Consider the following 16,476-nt stretch of genomic DNA (forward strand, 5'->3'; position numbering starts at 1 on the left):
CATATTCACCACACATTAATAATGATCATTTTTTATTAGATGACTGTAAATTATTAGTATAATTAGTTATTGTAAATTATTAGTAAAATTTTTTTATTAAAGTAAACCCTTGTTAAAGACTATTTTAATCCAATGAAGTAAATTATTAAAATAATTTAATATTCTACGTTAATTTTTGTAATACAATTTAAATGCAAGTTAACGTCATTGTGTTTAATACTATAATTCCTAATACTTTTTATGAAAGATTCATTTGGGTTTCTGGAATAAACAATGAATGCTTTCTTCCCAGCAGAGCATCCAGAGCAGAGAATGTTAATGAAAAGTGGTGAAATTACTTACATCGCTACTAAATCTCTTGTTTACATAAAAGTTGCCTAAAAGTAGGCAATGTGGGTTTAAAACGTTAACGTGCTGAAGAACGACAGTTAAAAATGGAAATGAATATAATAGATATAACGATTTTTGGCTTAAAATACTGCAATGTGGGGAATATATATTGATAATGTTTATACGTACGAGTAACCTGAAAACACCTCATACTCATGCTACTCTTATTTTGACAAATAGCGTAAGTGCTTAATGTTCGTCAACACCAGTTCTTGTCGCCACCTTATACATATGTTACGAAGTTGTCTTCCTATGTGGCCGACTTCAAACCTATTGAAAACCTATATATCAACTTGTTATGTAATATACCTTAGTATATCCGTAGCAAATGCCTGACGGTGTCAGAACTCGTGGTAAAGAGACCTTGTTTAATGCAACAGAAAAGCTTTTCTTCTCAAAATTCATCAATGTATTGTACATATGTAAAACTGCAAGTATGTATCATCTAAACAAAATAGAACATTTTTATAAAGCAACATCTGGTCGCAAACAACACCATATGCACTAAATGATGGCATTTAAATAATTTTTTTGTTTTAATGTTAATACATATTTATATACAAAGATATCTATAAATCACGCAAGAGGTAAAAACTGATGATCAGATTTTGGTAATTTTTAGAATAAAGATGGCATATCTTAAAACCACCATTTTCCAAAGTGTTATGCCGATATCTACATTAGTGCTTGATTCGTATTTTTTAAAGTGAATGAATCATATGTAATTTAAATTTGTTATATAAGAAAGTAGACGTGGTTGTAGCCCAATTTCGACCATTTTCTTACAGTATTTTGTGAGCGTGGCAGCGATCTGTTCCCGCCCGTCTACAATTGGCTGCCAAGGAACACGTGTATCAAGTTTCATTAAGATATATACATTTTTACTCAAGTTATCGCTTGCACGGACAGACGGAAAGTCATCCTGATCATTTGTATATGTGTATGTGACTCTATACCTATCTCCATAGGTGTTACAAACAACATTTAAGTCAACAAAACTATAATACTCTGTAGCAACATATTGCGAGAGTATAAAAATTCCTTATCACGGACTTAGAAAGTTCCTTAGGTTGAAACCACTCAATGAGTATAAAAAAAAACTGAAATTTTTGAATGTAAACAGGCTTAGAAATTTGCACAAATATTTGGTGCGGATTTCGAAATCTGATTTCAGCAAAACAGAAGTACAATTGGCGCTTCTTCAGTTCCAGTAATAGAATAAAATATAAAAAATATTGTTTTATGTTTATATCTGTTCTTATCATAAACTTAAATAACTTAATTTCGTCTGCACCGAATCTACTCGTCACAGCTGCATTTTTTATAGTAACGATCTTGTTGAATAAAAAAAGCTTTCCATACAAGAACTTGGTTTCGATCGATTAGTTTTTATGACAGCTATGTGCTACAGTGGTCTGAACTGAACAATATTATCGGAGATTGTAGCAATGCTTTGGAAAAATTGTCCTGCTAGTATTTGCTTCTTCTGCTCTCAGTACGCTCTTTATTTGAATTATTCATTGAGTGCAAAACATTTTATTGATGTTGAATGGAAAAAATCTGAAAAAAATTATTTCAACTAAGACGCAATTCTATTTGAGGAGCTGTACAAACATACATACAATATTTATAAACAAACTTCTCCCACGATTTATTTTGGGAATACGCTTTATTTTTATAGTTAACTTTAATTAAACAAATTTTAATGTTGCATGGGCATTTGTCCGTTTCAGTTTACCCTTTAGCTAACTTTTATTTATTGTTTTATGTTAAATAGATAAACATATTTGTGTTTTCGTTTTAACATCTGTGACTGTAGATAACAAATAGACCTAGTTTACTCTTAACCAACTCTAATTATGATCGTATACTTAGAAACGGAAATGTTTTTTCTTACTGCTTGACAAAACGAGTGAATGTACTATAAATATCACTATTTTAAGGATTTAATTGCTATCATGAACAACATAACTTTATATAATATGTTTTGTATTATAAATTAGCTTTAACATTATGAATTCTAATATAATATTATTTAAAACCTCAGTCTAAACTTATTTTATATGAAAATATTTTATTTACAATTTCAATGAGAATCGTATGACTTTATATATTTACAATCAGTCGAAATTATACAATATAAAATAGAAAAACCCAAATTATTATTTAGAAATCTGAAAGAGAACCAATAGCGATTAGTTAAAATCAATTTCCAAGTTGGAAGACATTTCAGTGCTGTTACTGATTTATATTAGATATGTTTATAAGATTTAATTATTTATTGAATTTTATTATTAATATTATTCATAGTCCTCAGAAGCGAAAAAGATGTTTTTGTATCCACATGTAATAAATAATAAATATACCCATTAAATATTAATTTAACTATGCGTTTACTATCACCGAAATACATATTTTATGTTACGATATTACTCTCCGTGAATATGCCATAAGTCGAGTATATATCTCTTATACTCTGTTTTCGTTATTGAACGCTGGTTAATAAAGTCCAAGCGTAGCCATCATTCTGCTCGATAAAAGAATTCGCTACAGCGTAAAAATGCAGTGAATTTTTAGTGCCAAAGCCAAAATATCAGAGCTAAGAGTGTTCCTCGCCACTTAGATTGATTGGTAATGCAAATCTTATCATTAACACCAGACGTTATCGCCGATGCCGAGTACTCGCCTGTAAGTAAGAGGTACACATATAGCGTTCGTTTTATTATTAAAATACAAGATGATTCTCAGTCATAATTAAAACTGAATTATATTGACTAATAACTCAACAATCGAGAGTATTGAAGCTGTAAACAAAGCACTCATACCAATATGACTTTAAATTTGAGAGTATATATGTGTGTGTGGTTTTCCATTATATACTTCTGGGCGGTATTGTCCACATACACATACATATACATTCGTACATTTATGAACGTTCGAAATTTAAGGTAGTATATAGGAATGGCTATGTATCTATTCGAACATATTAATACAATAAACAAAAGCGTTTACCGGGGCGTATGAGCAATGCCTAGCAAGTTATTAACAAAGTCAAAATTTATGCAGCTTTTTTTACGACGTCCGTATAATCGATCGTATATATGTATAAACATATTATATCAACTATCCATTTCACAAATTATCTAAAAAAAATTTCAAATGCATCTCGCACACATTCTTATGAAGTAACACCATTAATTCAATTTGAACAGAAACTATCAATGTCAGCGGGCAGTCGCTGCTAATGACACATTTTACTTGCTATGTAAATTAAATTATTTATAGAATGTGGTGAAACAGTTTTATTTAATCTTTCATCTCTTGTCAGAAAATGCATTATTAATTGGACATATGCGCATACATATCTTCACACATACATATATGTATAGTACAGTGCTTTTGATATGCTGTGTTGTTGTTGTTAACGGTGTTGATATTAACCACAGGAAATTTTTTGCCTCTTGCACAATAATACAAACATTTTTAGAATTAAGTATTTTAAGAATTATTTTTCACCTTCTAGTTAAATGAGCTGTAAAAGCATAATTTTTAGTTTTTAAACCATATTTATTATGCACTTTTCACTCTTATTAAGGATGTGTTTGAGTAAATTTGTAATTCAAATGACAGCATGGATTGGTGATGCTTTTAGCTGCATAGTATTAGTGGCATTTTTTTTAAAATGTTTTTTCTGCAGTGCCTATCAAACTGTTGATTATTTTGTCCCAGTGCCATTTAGTTTCAGTGGCACTGAAAAAAGTTGGAAACATACATACATATATACATACAAACACACATATGAAGCTAATAAAAGCATTATCAGTGTAGAGAATGGTAACTTAATTCGATTATAAATGTTGAAAGTAGTAGACATTTGATTTGAATTGCAATCTAATCCTTTTCAATGAAAATGTTATAGCTATCCGTTAAATGAGTCTAAGCGTTTAACTTGATTTCTATCTTAACTGTATATAAGCTAATATTCCATATGAGCACAGATTAACTACGAAATAGAAAAGTAAATCTATATATTTGTTAAATAGAGATGATATACCATTCAGCACGTGAAGGACAACTGTTTTCGGAGCACTGTTAGATGGGCTGCAGGTGTAATTGCCGGAGTCCTTTTTTCCCACGGATGGTATTATTAAAGATGCAGTCTGCAATTAAAATTGTAAGATAAACATTTTTCATCGTGTTGTCGGAAATGTTGATGATGTCAGTTGTGTGATCATTTGCTACAAATTCCCTTCTTATACTTTTATGTCAGTGCACAAGAGTATACATTTTAGCTTAGTTCGCCTTATTATTTTTTGTAATATCTTTAAATAATCGAGGTAGACATATTATTGTTACACCATATTCATTCAAGTTTTATTATATACTTTACTATGTATAAAGATATATCAAAATTGGCATTGTCCTAAAACTCTTCTTGATATGTTTAAGCTTAGCGTTTCAAGAAATGATATATACAGTACGTTTAACCACTTAACTAAATTACGTGCAAATTGGGTTATGACCGTGCCCACTATTCGTATCAAGGATGGCATGAAATTACTTAACGATATATAATTTTCTAATGAATAACGTCAAAAATTAAGTATGCAAGCTAACGATTTAGATCATACTAGGGCAGTTTCAAAAAGACCAATTAACCTATTTCACATTACAATAAATGACCCAAGCACGAGAAAACAAAAAAATTTACATACTTTTAATATGAGTGAAACAGTCAATTATAGATGAACAGAACTATTATAATCTTGCGTAGTATCGAAAGAGAAAGCAAACATTGTCACTTGGGTTCACATCGTTGAAAATCCGTTTTTGAAAAAACAATAACCAATGAAATGTAAAATATATTCATACGTAGATTGCCTTTGATATTTCGGGATTTGACAACCAGTACATTAAATTCTGAGTGGTCCACAACCATTTGTTTGCCAGTTGTCTTTCAAGAAATTAGGAAAGCCAACCGCCAAAGACGAATCACTCTACAGCACAACAATGCGAGCTCACACACGTCGACTGAAACAACTGCATTTTTGAGCACTCAAAACATCGATGTGATGAGTCATCCACCGTATAGTATTGACTTGGCACCGAGTGACTTATTTTTATTACCGTACGTAAAAGATAAACTAAGAGGTCAACGTTTTTCGACACCTGAAAAGGCAATTGCTGCGTTCAGAACGCATGTTTTAAACATACCTCAATTAGAGTGACAAAAGTGCTTCGGCAATTGGCTCAAACGCATGCAAAAGTGTACAGATCCTAATAAAGAATATTAAAAAAAAAATAAAGCGATTTTCAATGATTAAAACTCGTTTCTGTTCTCCAATCCCAAAATATAAAAGGCAACCTACGTAATTGTAAAATACACGTAATGCTAGCAGATGGTTCATTAGTCTGAATTGTAAAAGTAATTAGACCACAAGCAGTATTATTTTCTAAATAGGGGCACAAACTTGTTTCATCTTCTTTATATGTAAACTTTATTAAGCACATTATTAATTTAAATCAACTTACCGTTACTTCTCGTACTTTCACTGCTGCCAACATTGTTATCGTTGTTGTTATTGTTAAAGAAGTTGTCGGACAATGAGTCATCTTTACTTTGGTTGACACTTCGGCTGACACGGTATCCATTGGCGCCGCCACGGTGGGGAGGGGGGAGAAAGTAGAGTTACCAGTGCCAAAATCAAAGCTATTGTCGCTGTCCGCTAAATCTGTCGCGACGTCTGTACCTAATCGAGAAAATGGTAACGGGGTCGAAGGCGTTACTGTTGTCAATTCTACGTCTCTGACTGTCGTTTGGACTACCGGTGTGCTGTTTCCTTCATTTTCAAAGTTGGTAGCCAAGAGCAAGACTGGCGCTTTGGACGTTGCTGTTGAGTTTGCAGCAGCATTTATCGGCGGAGTAGTTGTTGTTGCACTATCAATCTGAGCCGTTGTTGTTGTTGTTGTATCCGCAGTCGTTGAGAAACCCTGTATAGGCAATACGTTGCGTTCGATTTCCGTGCGCCAACCCTTTCGGCTATGCAAAAAAATCTGCTTCTGATTATGGAACCAATTAATAAAAACTGGCGGGTCCAATGCCTGACTAATTATGCAACGCAGCTTTACTCGACTGCCAGCCTTGACGTGTTGTGTAGGCTCGCCAATCAATTCCGTTTTCGGTTCTGCACCAGCAAGCAAGTGACGGCGACAGTGTGCAACGGTCAGCACAATGAAAAGGAAGGGCGAAACACGCAGAATCATGTAGGTATAGGTAATATTAATGCGTAACCAAGCGTCAAACATCGGATGCATTAATTGTGATTTCAAGCGTGTTTCAATGTTTTTGAGTGTAAGTAAGCAATTTTTCGACATTTTTATGCGAAATTAATACGATGCGTTCGGAAATGTTTGCAGTAGATAAATATAAATTAAGCAGGAAATTAAGTTAATGGAAATTCGGTCAAATTGAATTAGCATATTATTAAGAATAGGCACATATACATAAATATTTACATAGGCATGTGAGTACAAGTATATGCTGATTGAATGCAACCATCACTGAATTATATACAATAAATATTACGTGCCATGTTTTGTCCGGCATAAACTATTAAATTCTTAACCGATTTTAATAAGATAATATAGGATAGTTTATGTCTCAATTATGTTAAAAGTGAAAACAATTCATAAATAATAAAATAAATATTTTTTTAAATCATAACTATGTGGTCTAAATTCATGTGTGATTCATTTAAATTATTACTTTTCTTATTATTACTTCAATGAAATGTAGGTATATATAAAAAAAAAACAATATATATATATATACTGATTGTTATTAATGAGCAAGGCGTTGTTTTTTTTTCTGGTACGCTCCATGTGGAACCGGTAAGGGCTCAAGTTCAACCCTTGGATGCTTATACTGGCAATAACTTTTGTGTATTTATTTGTAAATAATATTTTCACTGTATTGAATAGTTTGTTATAATAATATTTATGACCGGATCTTCTATTTATAAATTTAAATTTTTCTTTTAAAAGCTTTATCATAGATCTAAATAATTTGTTGTTGTTGTTGTTGTTGTTCAATATTACTTACCAACTACCCGCAATGTGACAATGGCACTCGACTTTGGCTCTGTAGATACTTGACATTCGTAGGTGCCTTCGTCTTTAAGTTGAACATATTTGATTTGTAGTGACCAACGATCAGGATTCGGTGCGAAAATTGGCTGGAATCTCTGGTCAGCAATGAAAGTCATCTGATCAACTGTTAAAATGTGTCCATCGCGTATTCGTAACCAGGATATCGGTTTTCTCAGGATCTGCTTCACCTGTTCAGCCAAATATAGTACAAATTTGCTGATGTTTTTTTTACAACTGATTTTCAACATGCTCATATGCAATATATGCGTAATAATTGACTCAATTATGAAATAAGTTTGGGTTTCACGGGATAAAAAAACACAAAAAAAAAATGTTACTGTCTTATTTCTTCTATAACATCTCTAGAATATTGTCTTAAATTCTCAAGTTGATCCCTGTATTAGTTTTGGAAGTACAGCTTTAAAAAGTTGCGCGCTCGAGATCAGCTATGAAGTCACTTAAAACTTTAAAGGCGCTTTCTCGAAACTGTGTTTTCAAAGTCATTTGTCAAGATTTCTTCGCGAACTACACAACCGATCTTAATGAAATTTTACACAGGTCTTTAGGTTATAATTTACACGGTCTGGCTGTGAACGATTTTTGTTTTTGTTCAATTACAATTATTTAAAACAGAAAACGTCGAGAAATTTTCACCAAAATCTGCGTTTTTTTTTTGTAAAAAAATCTGCTAAAAATACAATTCTCACTTTATTTGTTTTTTCTCCGTCCAATATCTGGTTAATGGTCTTAGTTCAAACACGTATTTTTTTCTTTTACTTTTTATGATTCAGTCAGCAGTTCTGCTGGCGTTTTGTGATCACAAACTTAAAAATCCTACTTACATTACATGGGAGAAAGGCATGTGTGCCTGCTTGACTGATCACTGTTTGGTGATCGTCGATTGATGGAGTGGGCTGTGGTGCTGTGGTTGGTGATGGTCGTTTCGTCGTTGGCTTCGTTGTTGTTGGTGATACCGTTGAAAACGAAAGCTCTTTTGTTGTGGTGTGTACAATTTCCGGTTCATCGAATGCTATTGTTACATCCATTGTTGTGTCCGAATAAGGTCTGGTTGTCAAAATCGTCGGTAGAATATTCGAACTTCGTAATGTATTATTTTTATTTTTTGCTGTTTGGTTCGAAAACACTACGATTTCTTCAAAGTCGGTGTCATTGCCGATCAAATAGTTTTCGGTTTGTGGCACAACTTTCATTGCTCCAACAGGTGCAATTGTTGTTAAATTTAATTGCTGTTGCTTCACTTGACGAGTGCTTTGTTGACGTATTTTCCTCACCGAATGTGTTTGCTGTTTCAGCGTCATATTGCTAGCAGTGTTTGATGCCTCTAGACTAACTAATTTGCTATTGTTATTATTTAAGTGGTAGTCATTGCTGTGTCTGCTTTTTCTCTGAGGCTTGTGACGCTGTTGTGTCTGTAGTATATGCTGATATATGCTACAAATATGTTTAATGTCATGCTCATCTACAATGCTGTTGTCGTCATCAACTTTTCGAACCAATGATTTTTTGTTGTAGTCGTAATTGTAATTACATTTTTTATTGTTAATATTGTAACCTCTGTAGAGATGTCGGATATCAGTCACGTTTTGATGATTATTATATGCGTATTCTTTATTTCTACTAGTAACTGGAAATAATTTGAGCTCTGTTTGCGTTGTAGATGGAGCTGACAGCGCTGGCGTAGCACCTGTCACTTTGGATGAAACTACGTTTAATTCAATTTTGGATACCAATGAATTTCTTATGGTCATTATTGTTTTTGATGTCAATTCTGTTGTTGATTCTGTGACCTTATCAATTGTTTCCGTAGAATTTGTCGACTTTGTTGTCGCATTAACTTTCGTTATTGATTGCTCTGAACTTCTATTGAATGCTTTGAGTTTTTTTGATGCCATAGTTAGTTGTGTTGTAGGCATAATAAAAAATTCGGCATCCTCAGAAGTTTTATGTAAGTTTCCTTCAACGCCTTGAAGACATAATTCATCTTTACGTTGCTGTTTCATTGCATTTGATGTCATTGATGCCTTTGTTTTAACTACTATATCCAAATTTAGTTGGCGCGTTGGTGTCGGCACTCTTGTCGACTCCTCCGAATGCAATGCAGAAATGTCTTTAGCTCTTCGATACGTTTTCAAAGGGTTTGTTGCTATGCTTACTTCCATATTAGCTGGCACGAGTGTTTTTGATACCAGCGGTATTGAAGCAGTTGCCACGGTCTTCTCAGCCCTCACTGTGGCTCTCTCGATAACATTCAACGTCGAACCTGTGACATGATAAATGTGATAACTAGCAAGTAACATATATAAATCACAGTATATTGTTTACATATAAGTGTTGTTCAATGTTATAATTCATGGCCAGTAATTAATTTTTTAGAACATAAGCTTTGTTCTTATTTTTTCTGCGGTCGAAATTGTTAAAGTGAAAAATTCACACAATCTGCCCAAGAATATTAAGCCATGCGAAACGCATACCTAACCTACTTACATATATGCCGATGCCCATAATTACGGAATGGATAAAGCTGTTGCAGCAAAGAACTACTAACAATGTTATTGAAATACGATGCTCATTGAGATTTAGGCACACTGCTATTGTATTTTCGCTCTTCTACAGAAAGCACGTGACTGTCTTGCTTTAATTGCAAGATCTCTCAAATCGCTGTGTGTGTCTGGACAGCGAGACTATTTAAAAATTAAATAGTAATCGTTGCCATTAGAGCGAGTAATAAAAATGACGTGACAGACTTTAATTTTAACAGCAATAACAGCATTTAAACATAATTCAGTTAGTTACAATTAATAATATATCTGTAAATTTGCCTTGGTTGTCTGGTTCTTGGCGTAAACGATACCAAAATTCCAGCATTACGAAAAATTATTTAATTTAATTCACATTTTTTCTTACTTACCTGGAATGAGTGCTAAAACGCCGAATAGAATCCACCAGTTGGAAGTATTCATACCTTTCAAAGCCATTAAATCTTTGTATTGGTTCGAAAGTATGAAGTAATTAATGTCTGCTGCTATATACTTGTACACATATGTACCATATATCAGCGCAAAAGAGTTGGTAACATTCATATAGTTTCTAGTCAAATTCAGACTGAATAAGGTCGATATGCAATATTTCGAATTTCATGATCCACCGCATCACAAATTAATTCAATCTCTGTTTGTGAATAAATCAGAATAACCGAATTTCGAAGTGTACACAGTAACTCGGAATATTTACTTTGTTTTACTGTTTGATTGTTCACTCGAAATTACGCCTACCTTGAAAAAGGCCAAAGGAAACAATTATGTATTTGTACATTTACACTATTGAGCTCGTTCATTGCGGATTTCGCGGATTTTGTGAGAATAACCAGTTATACAGTTTTACTTTAGTTAATAATTGAATTGTTAGAAATTTGAATTTCTTTAAATATATTCACTTTGACTGCAATTTTTGATATACCCTTATACTACTGGTGGGTTCAAGGAACTGCGACTGATTTGAGTTTTGTGAAACTTAGAGCAGTTCAATATGTCTGCCAAAATATATATGTTCGCCCTAATTTTCTCCTTGTAGTCTCAACTTTTGGCTTCAAAAATCACTTCTTGGTTAATTTAAAAAAAAAAAATAGTTTTTAAAAATAAATTTAAAAATTTGAATAAATAAACTGAAATTGGTATTTAAATAAGCATATGCATGTACATTTAAATCACAGAGCTATCCAGTTATTAAGCAAATAGTAGCCTCCAATGTTTCATTCAAAAGATTTTACTCTTATTAAACGATTTTAGAACGCACGATTAAGAATTTAACCTAACATATACCACTTTTTCTAGATTCTACCAAGCTGTTGTATGGTAATCTGTGTAAACTTTTCTTGTGTCATATACATTTTTTAAAGTATAATTTCAAAAAATTAAAATAACATTTTTACGTTGTTCCCTTCTGAATACTCTACGGTTATATATGTAAATATTGTGTAAACAAACATTTTTTAGTATATAAGTACATAAACATATGTTTCACATAGATTTTTTTTTCAATTATTTAATTTAATTTCATTTCATTTTGTTTTAAATTCTAAAACCAACACTTAATAACGCACCAAATGTTGATAAGCGTTTGTACGCAAATTTTATCGTTTCGATTACGCCACTTTGGCCAATTAAACCCTAATACACTAAACAATTAAATTAAGTTCACACTATTAAGTGTTGCTATATTGGCACTAATTGCTTTTTATATTTCCATTTCGCATGTACTCAGTTGGTCACAGTTACAATCAGTGTTTCGGACCAACGTGTCGTATGAGCAACTCAAAATTACGGACGGATTACTATGTTTGCATGTATTTAGAAGAGATTTACTAACACTTTTCACAGTTTACATATTTTTATATGGCAAGGACTGCTATTTACCGCGCGAAACGATGCATCTGCACGAGATGCTGCTCGTTAACTGATAATAGTATTCAACTGTAGCTTCCACTGGTGTCCGCATTTTATACTTTATTCGAACCTGTTAGCAATGAGGGAATATATGTTGAGTTTTAATTCGTTAACAGTGAGAGACAAAACCAAAATTACGCTAAGATAAGTTATACGGAACATTTGTCTCTAGTTATTTCATTCTGTGTATGATTTAACATATGAGTGATTGTCTTTCAACAAAGCTTATCTATAACGGTCGTATAAAAATTGTAAACAGCACTTTAACACAAACATAAGCTAAATTTGTATTGAAGACAAACTGTAATAAGTTAAAGAAAACCTCCAGTTTAGATAAGTATCACTATAAAGCAAAGTATACCGTGATATTCACACACACTCTCTCTCTCTCTCTCTTAACTTTCTCTCTGTTGCTGTTACATAACAGAAAGGATGCTTTAAACAAAGCTATAAACGACTAAAATTAGCAAGACAAAACATGTAAAAATTAAACACACACAAGTGTTATTTTCATCATAATCAACACGCAAACCGCAGATATCATAAATCGAGCACAAGCTATGTACATGCATACGTATGTTATTTATATATACATATGTATGTATTTACAGACAGTATAAGGACGAACAGCATTTTTTGAGAGCACGAAACTGTTAACAAATGCGACTTTCATATGAAAATCAATTCGTTTAAACATGTGTTGAGCACATGTATGTCCACTTAAATGCCGGTGTAATACATACATATTTATATTCATTCATATTAGCACATGATGTTTGTGAGAGAAGCAGAATGCATTATAATTACCCACTAAATATTTTCACCAAAATCGATTGAATTCGATTTATTTGTTATTATGTGTTATTCTGAAAAAGCAAAAGCTAACAAACTGGTAGGGAGCGACTTTCGATTGTTGATTTGAAACTCATACATTGGGTTAAGAGCTTGCATATAGAAAGTGTGATTCGTTAAATACATGCGAATTAAGAGAATTCATCGCTTTGTAACTACGAATATAGGTAAGTAGGTAGTTGTGGCTAAAAAAGTTCTAACCTGACCATATCGGACCTGCACAGACAAAACCACAATTGACAGGTGGCTTAACACTTGTATGTAGGTTAAGATAAGTCAAACAGCTGCCAAAAACATTTGCACCATTCCACTAAATACATTTACCGCATATGTATGTATGCACGTGTCGTTTCATTGTACTCTACTTCACAACAGCTTGAGTTAATATGTTCATTCTGGATTAACTGCTTAGGCGCAGGCAATATTACAATATTACGGAAAACTATAATAATCGGAATGGATATTAAAGTAAGTGCAAGGAATTTCTTATATATGTATATATATATATAGGTATATAATAACTTTGTGAATTTTCGTATGCTTATTTGTAATTTGGGCGTGGCATCAGACGGGTTAATGTAATAGGTCAAGCTTCGGCCATAAAAAAATATATAGCAATTGAATGACTGCCAATTAGCAAAAGTGCGAAGTGAAAAGGTAAAAACAAGACAATGACATGAGCCATTGAGTCTGGACATGTTCTAAAAAAAACGAGTATGTAAATATAAAGAATCATAACAGTCATAAAAAGTACCACGTTACGTCTGAGGGAAAAATGATGTGTGTTGAAATGTGAGCGGAAAAATTTGTTTAAAAATCCAGCTGGCAGCAATTGCTGATACAAAATGCGGCATAGGGTGTAGTTGGTCAACAAGTTAGCCGAGTATGTGCATATGCTTGAACAAGGCTATGTGCGATACACATAAAACGCACATAAAACATAAAAATTTAGTTAACTTTCTTTAATTGAAAATATCACAAGAATCTTTGGTTCGTAAATATCTTTTTTATTAAATAAAAATTTGATCAAAAATTTTCAAACTAATTTTGGAAGAACTTGGGTATGCCACGTGCACGCTACATATTTTAATTTTGTACAAGTCGGAATGTCTGATGAGAATGGCGAATAATTAATATGGCCCACTTGTTTTAGCTTAACGTAACACCCGTCATAACAGAAATTAAAAATGTTCGCGTTTGCCACTGAACGCACTGTTATAATTACTGCATGGTACAAATGTTGGATTCGCCTTGACAAAGTAGCAGCGTCGCGCGAACACTGTCAGGTTGACAGTTTTTAACTGAAGGCCAAAACTTAAATTACAACAACACAACTAAGGCCAGTAAACGCAAACATTTGTGGGCAATAATTGGCAACTTTCAACACCAAGTCGAGATATTAAATTAATTTAGATGGTGTTGCAATCCAGGGGTGCAAATATAATATGTATATAAGACCAAAGTTAGACTATGAAAAAAATCTTGTTTTTAATTTTTTTTTCTTCATTTTTTACACACAGATATTCAAAACGATCTTTTTGGAGAAATCGAAAGCAAATATATCCTACATTTTGCTCCATACACCACCACGGTCTTGCTCATTTGATTGAAACAGCACAGTGTCAAATCTGGTAATACGGTGGCTGTAGCTGACGTTTGTGGCCTAATTAGGCAAATTCGTGCAGAAGTGTGAATCAAATTTCAATTAGGATATGATTCACATGTTTTTTTAAGATATACTAGTAGGCATCTCAGCTATCGCGAGCACTTTGAATCGACGATCTGCCAAATGAGGTTGTGTACTTTTATCGCGTTTCGGCGATACAAGCAACCGTTAGGTGAACAAAACTATTCTACTCTGTAGCAACATGTTGCAAGAATATAGAAGATGCTGAGGCCAAGCAAACTTTTGGAATAATATAACAAAAATATCCTTTTCATGTTCGGTGCTGGTTATGATAGTTGAGACAATGCAGTGCTCATCAAAGTAATTTCATTGCTCCATATACAGCTATTGGTGTGTTCGTTTTATTAGTTTTTGTTTTTATATGATATTCTATGATTTGCCTGTCGCTAAAGAAATTGCATTTGAAGTAGGAGAAGCGCACTGCATTCACGGTAATTGTTGAGCCACGGCGACAGCGATGGTCGCGGTATGTCAAAAGTGACATCTTAAAAAATATGTTGGCCGAAACATGAAATGGAAAACAACAACAGAAGAAGAGAGCAAACTCAAACGCTACGCGCACCAAACAGATTTTAGAACAATAAAGGCAAAAGTAGGGTGGCATACAGTTAAGCTTTAAACACATAGACTGCACAATAGCGAAATTTTCTTGTCTGCAAATAGCGTCTTAAAGCTAGCTGCTGGAACATTTTGAAGGCGGCAGCGTCATGTCAAACAGCCGAGCAGTATTTCGCTGTTGCCATACTAAAACTTTTCACTACAATAAAATTTTAATATGTGTGTATTTTAATATATTTTAATATTTGACAGATGCTGGTTGTCGTCTGTCGCCTTCATTGTGTTTCATGCATTACTGTGGCATAAGCAGCTATAACAAGTATAAAAAGTAGGAAAACTTAAGTGCCCGTAAAATTTCCCCAAGGCCTAATGATAAAAGTTTGCACTCTGCTAACCGCCAACATGCTCTTGGTCATTGCTATGCCAACTGGGCATCCAGCTTACTCCTTGTAAATGCAATTTCCCTGATTAGTATTGTTAGCTTAACCCTTCGTTTTTCTTTCCACTACGTTATATAACATGGAGCATAATAATGTTACTGTAGTTATTCCAGCTGTTTTATTATGGTAATAAATGCATTCCACTAGTCAAGGTAGCTTAGGTAAAAGGCAAAAGTAATCAAAGTAAAATTAAAAATGAGGTTATTTGACTAATACTTCGCTTACTGAATGCCATATAAATTAAGCCTTGATTCGTCTGCAATTTGTGAGTAGTTTGTGGTGGCGGTATTGCAGTTTATTATATTTTTACTTCATCTTGCATGACATATGTAGCCACCTCCGTCCCTTGTCTTGAGTATGAACCAATTCGCTTGCTTTTAGTAATGGCATTAATGTTATTGTGGTAGTACTTCTTCTACTTCTTCAACTTCCAAAGTTGTCTGCTTCTTTGAATTTTCTGGTGGTTTTGTTTGCTCACAGAATTATTTGCATCGCAATTCTTGTATTGTCCTATTTAATTCTACAACATCTCTAGAATATTGTTTTAAATTTTCAAGTTGATACCTTGAAATACAAAAATTTCAATATTTATGCCGCTATAAGGTGATGTAATTATAATCACTTTCTCTTCATTTAATGACTATCAGAAAATCCTACTGGTAAACGCTCCTGTACAATGAAACTAACATATAGCAATATGGTGCGTGCGATGCATAACACGAAAAAACGCTGGTGGGAATTGAGCACAGCAATGGCGCGATGCCAGCACAGCAAATTGACTTACAAAGCTTAGAATGAAGCATAATTATGAGAAATTCTCATTACTATGAATTAATTACATGTTCACTTGTGCACGAAATTCCCATAAAAATTCTTTTTAATTGTGTTTCAAAATCCTACGAATGTCATTGGGTTCATTTGTATAATTTAAATGTAT

At 33.1% G+C, this 16,476-nt stretch overlaps 1 protein-coding gene across 3 annotated transcripts; it reads right to left on the reverse strand.

The window, feature by feature from the left end:
- Nucleotides 1-2,016: 2,016 nt before the first annotated feature.
- On the reverse strand, nucleotides 2,017-12,014 carry dpr15 (defective proboscis extension response 15). 3 transcript variants are annotated; one of them, XM_036377523.2, is made up of 7 exons: nucleotides 11,926-12,014; nucleotides 10,469-10,832; nucleotides 8,382-9,820; nucleotides 7,493-7,727; nucleotides 5,923-6,575; nucleotides 4,445-4,550; nucleotides 2,017-3,076 (listed from the first exon to the last, which is right to left on the reverse strand). In XM_036377523.2, the coding sequence occupies exons 2-7, from the start codon at nucleotides 10,638-10,640 to the stop codon at nucleotides 2,964-2,966; spliced, it is 2,718 nt and encodes a 905-aa protein (XP_036233416.2). In that variant the 5' UTR covers nucleotides 10,641-10,832; nucleotides 11,926-12,014; the 3' UTR covers nucleotides 2,017-2,963. The 3 variants fall into 3 exon arrangements, with proteins under 3 accessions (XP_036233416.2, XP_069968039.1, XP_036233417.2); XM_070111938.1 differs by having other exon boundaries at nucleotides 10,469-10,828; nucleotides 11,926-12,006; XM_036377524.2 differs by lacking the exon at nucleotides 11,926-12,014 and having other exon boundaries at nucleotides 10,469-11,281.
- Between the last annotated feature and the right edge of the window lie 4,462 nt (nucleotides 12,015-16,476).

Source organism: Bactrocera oleae, chromosome 2, assembly GCF_042242935.1.
Source record: "Bactrocera oleae isolate idBacOlea1 chromosome 2, idBacOlea1, whole genome shotgun sequence".
Classification (NCBI taxonomy): Eukaryota; Metazoa; Arthropoda; class Insecta; order Diptera; family Tephritidae; genus Bactrocera; species Bactrocera oleae.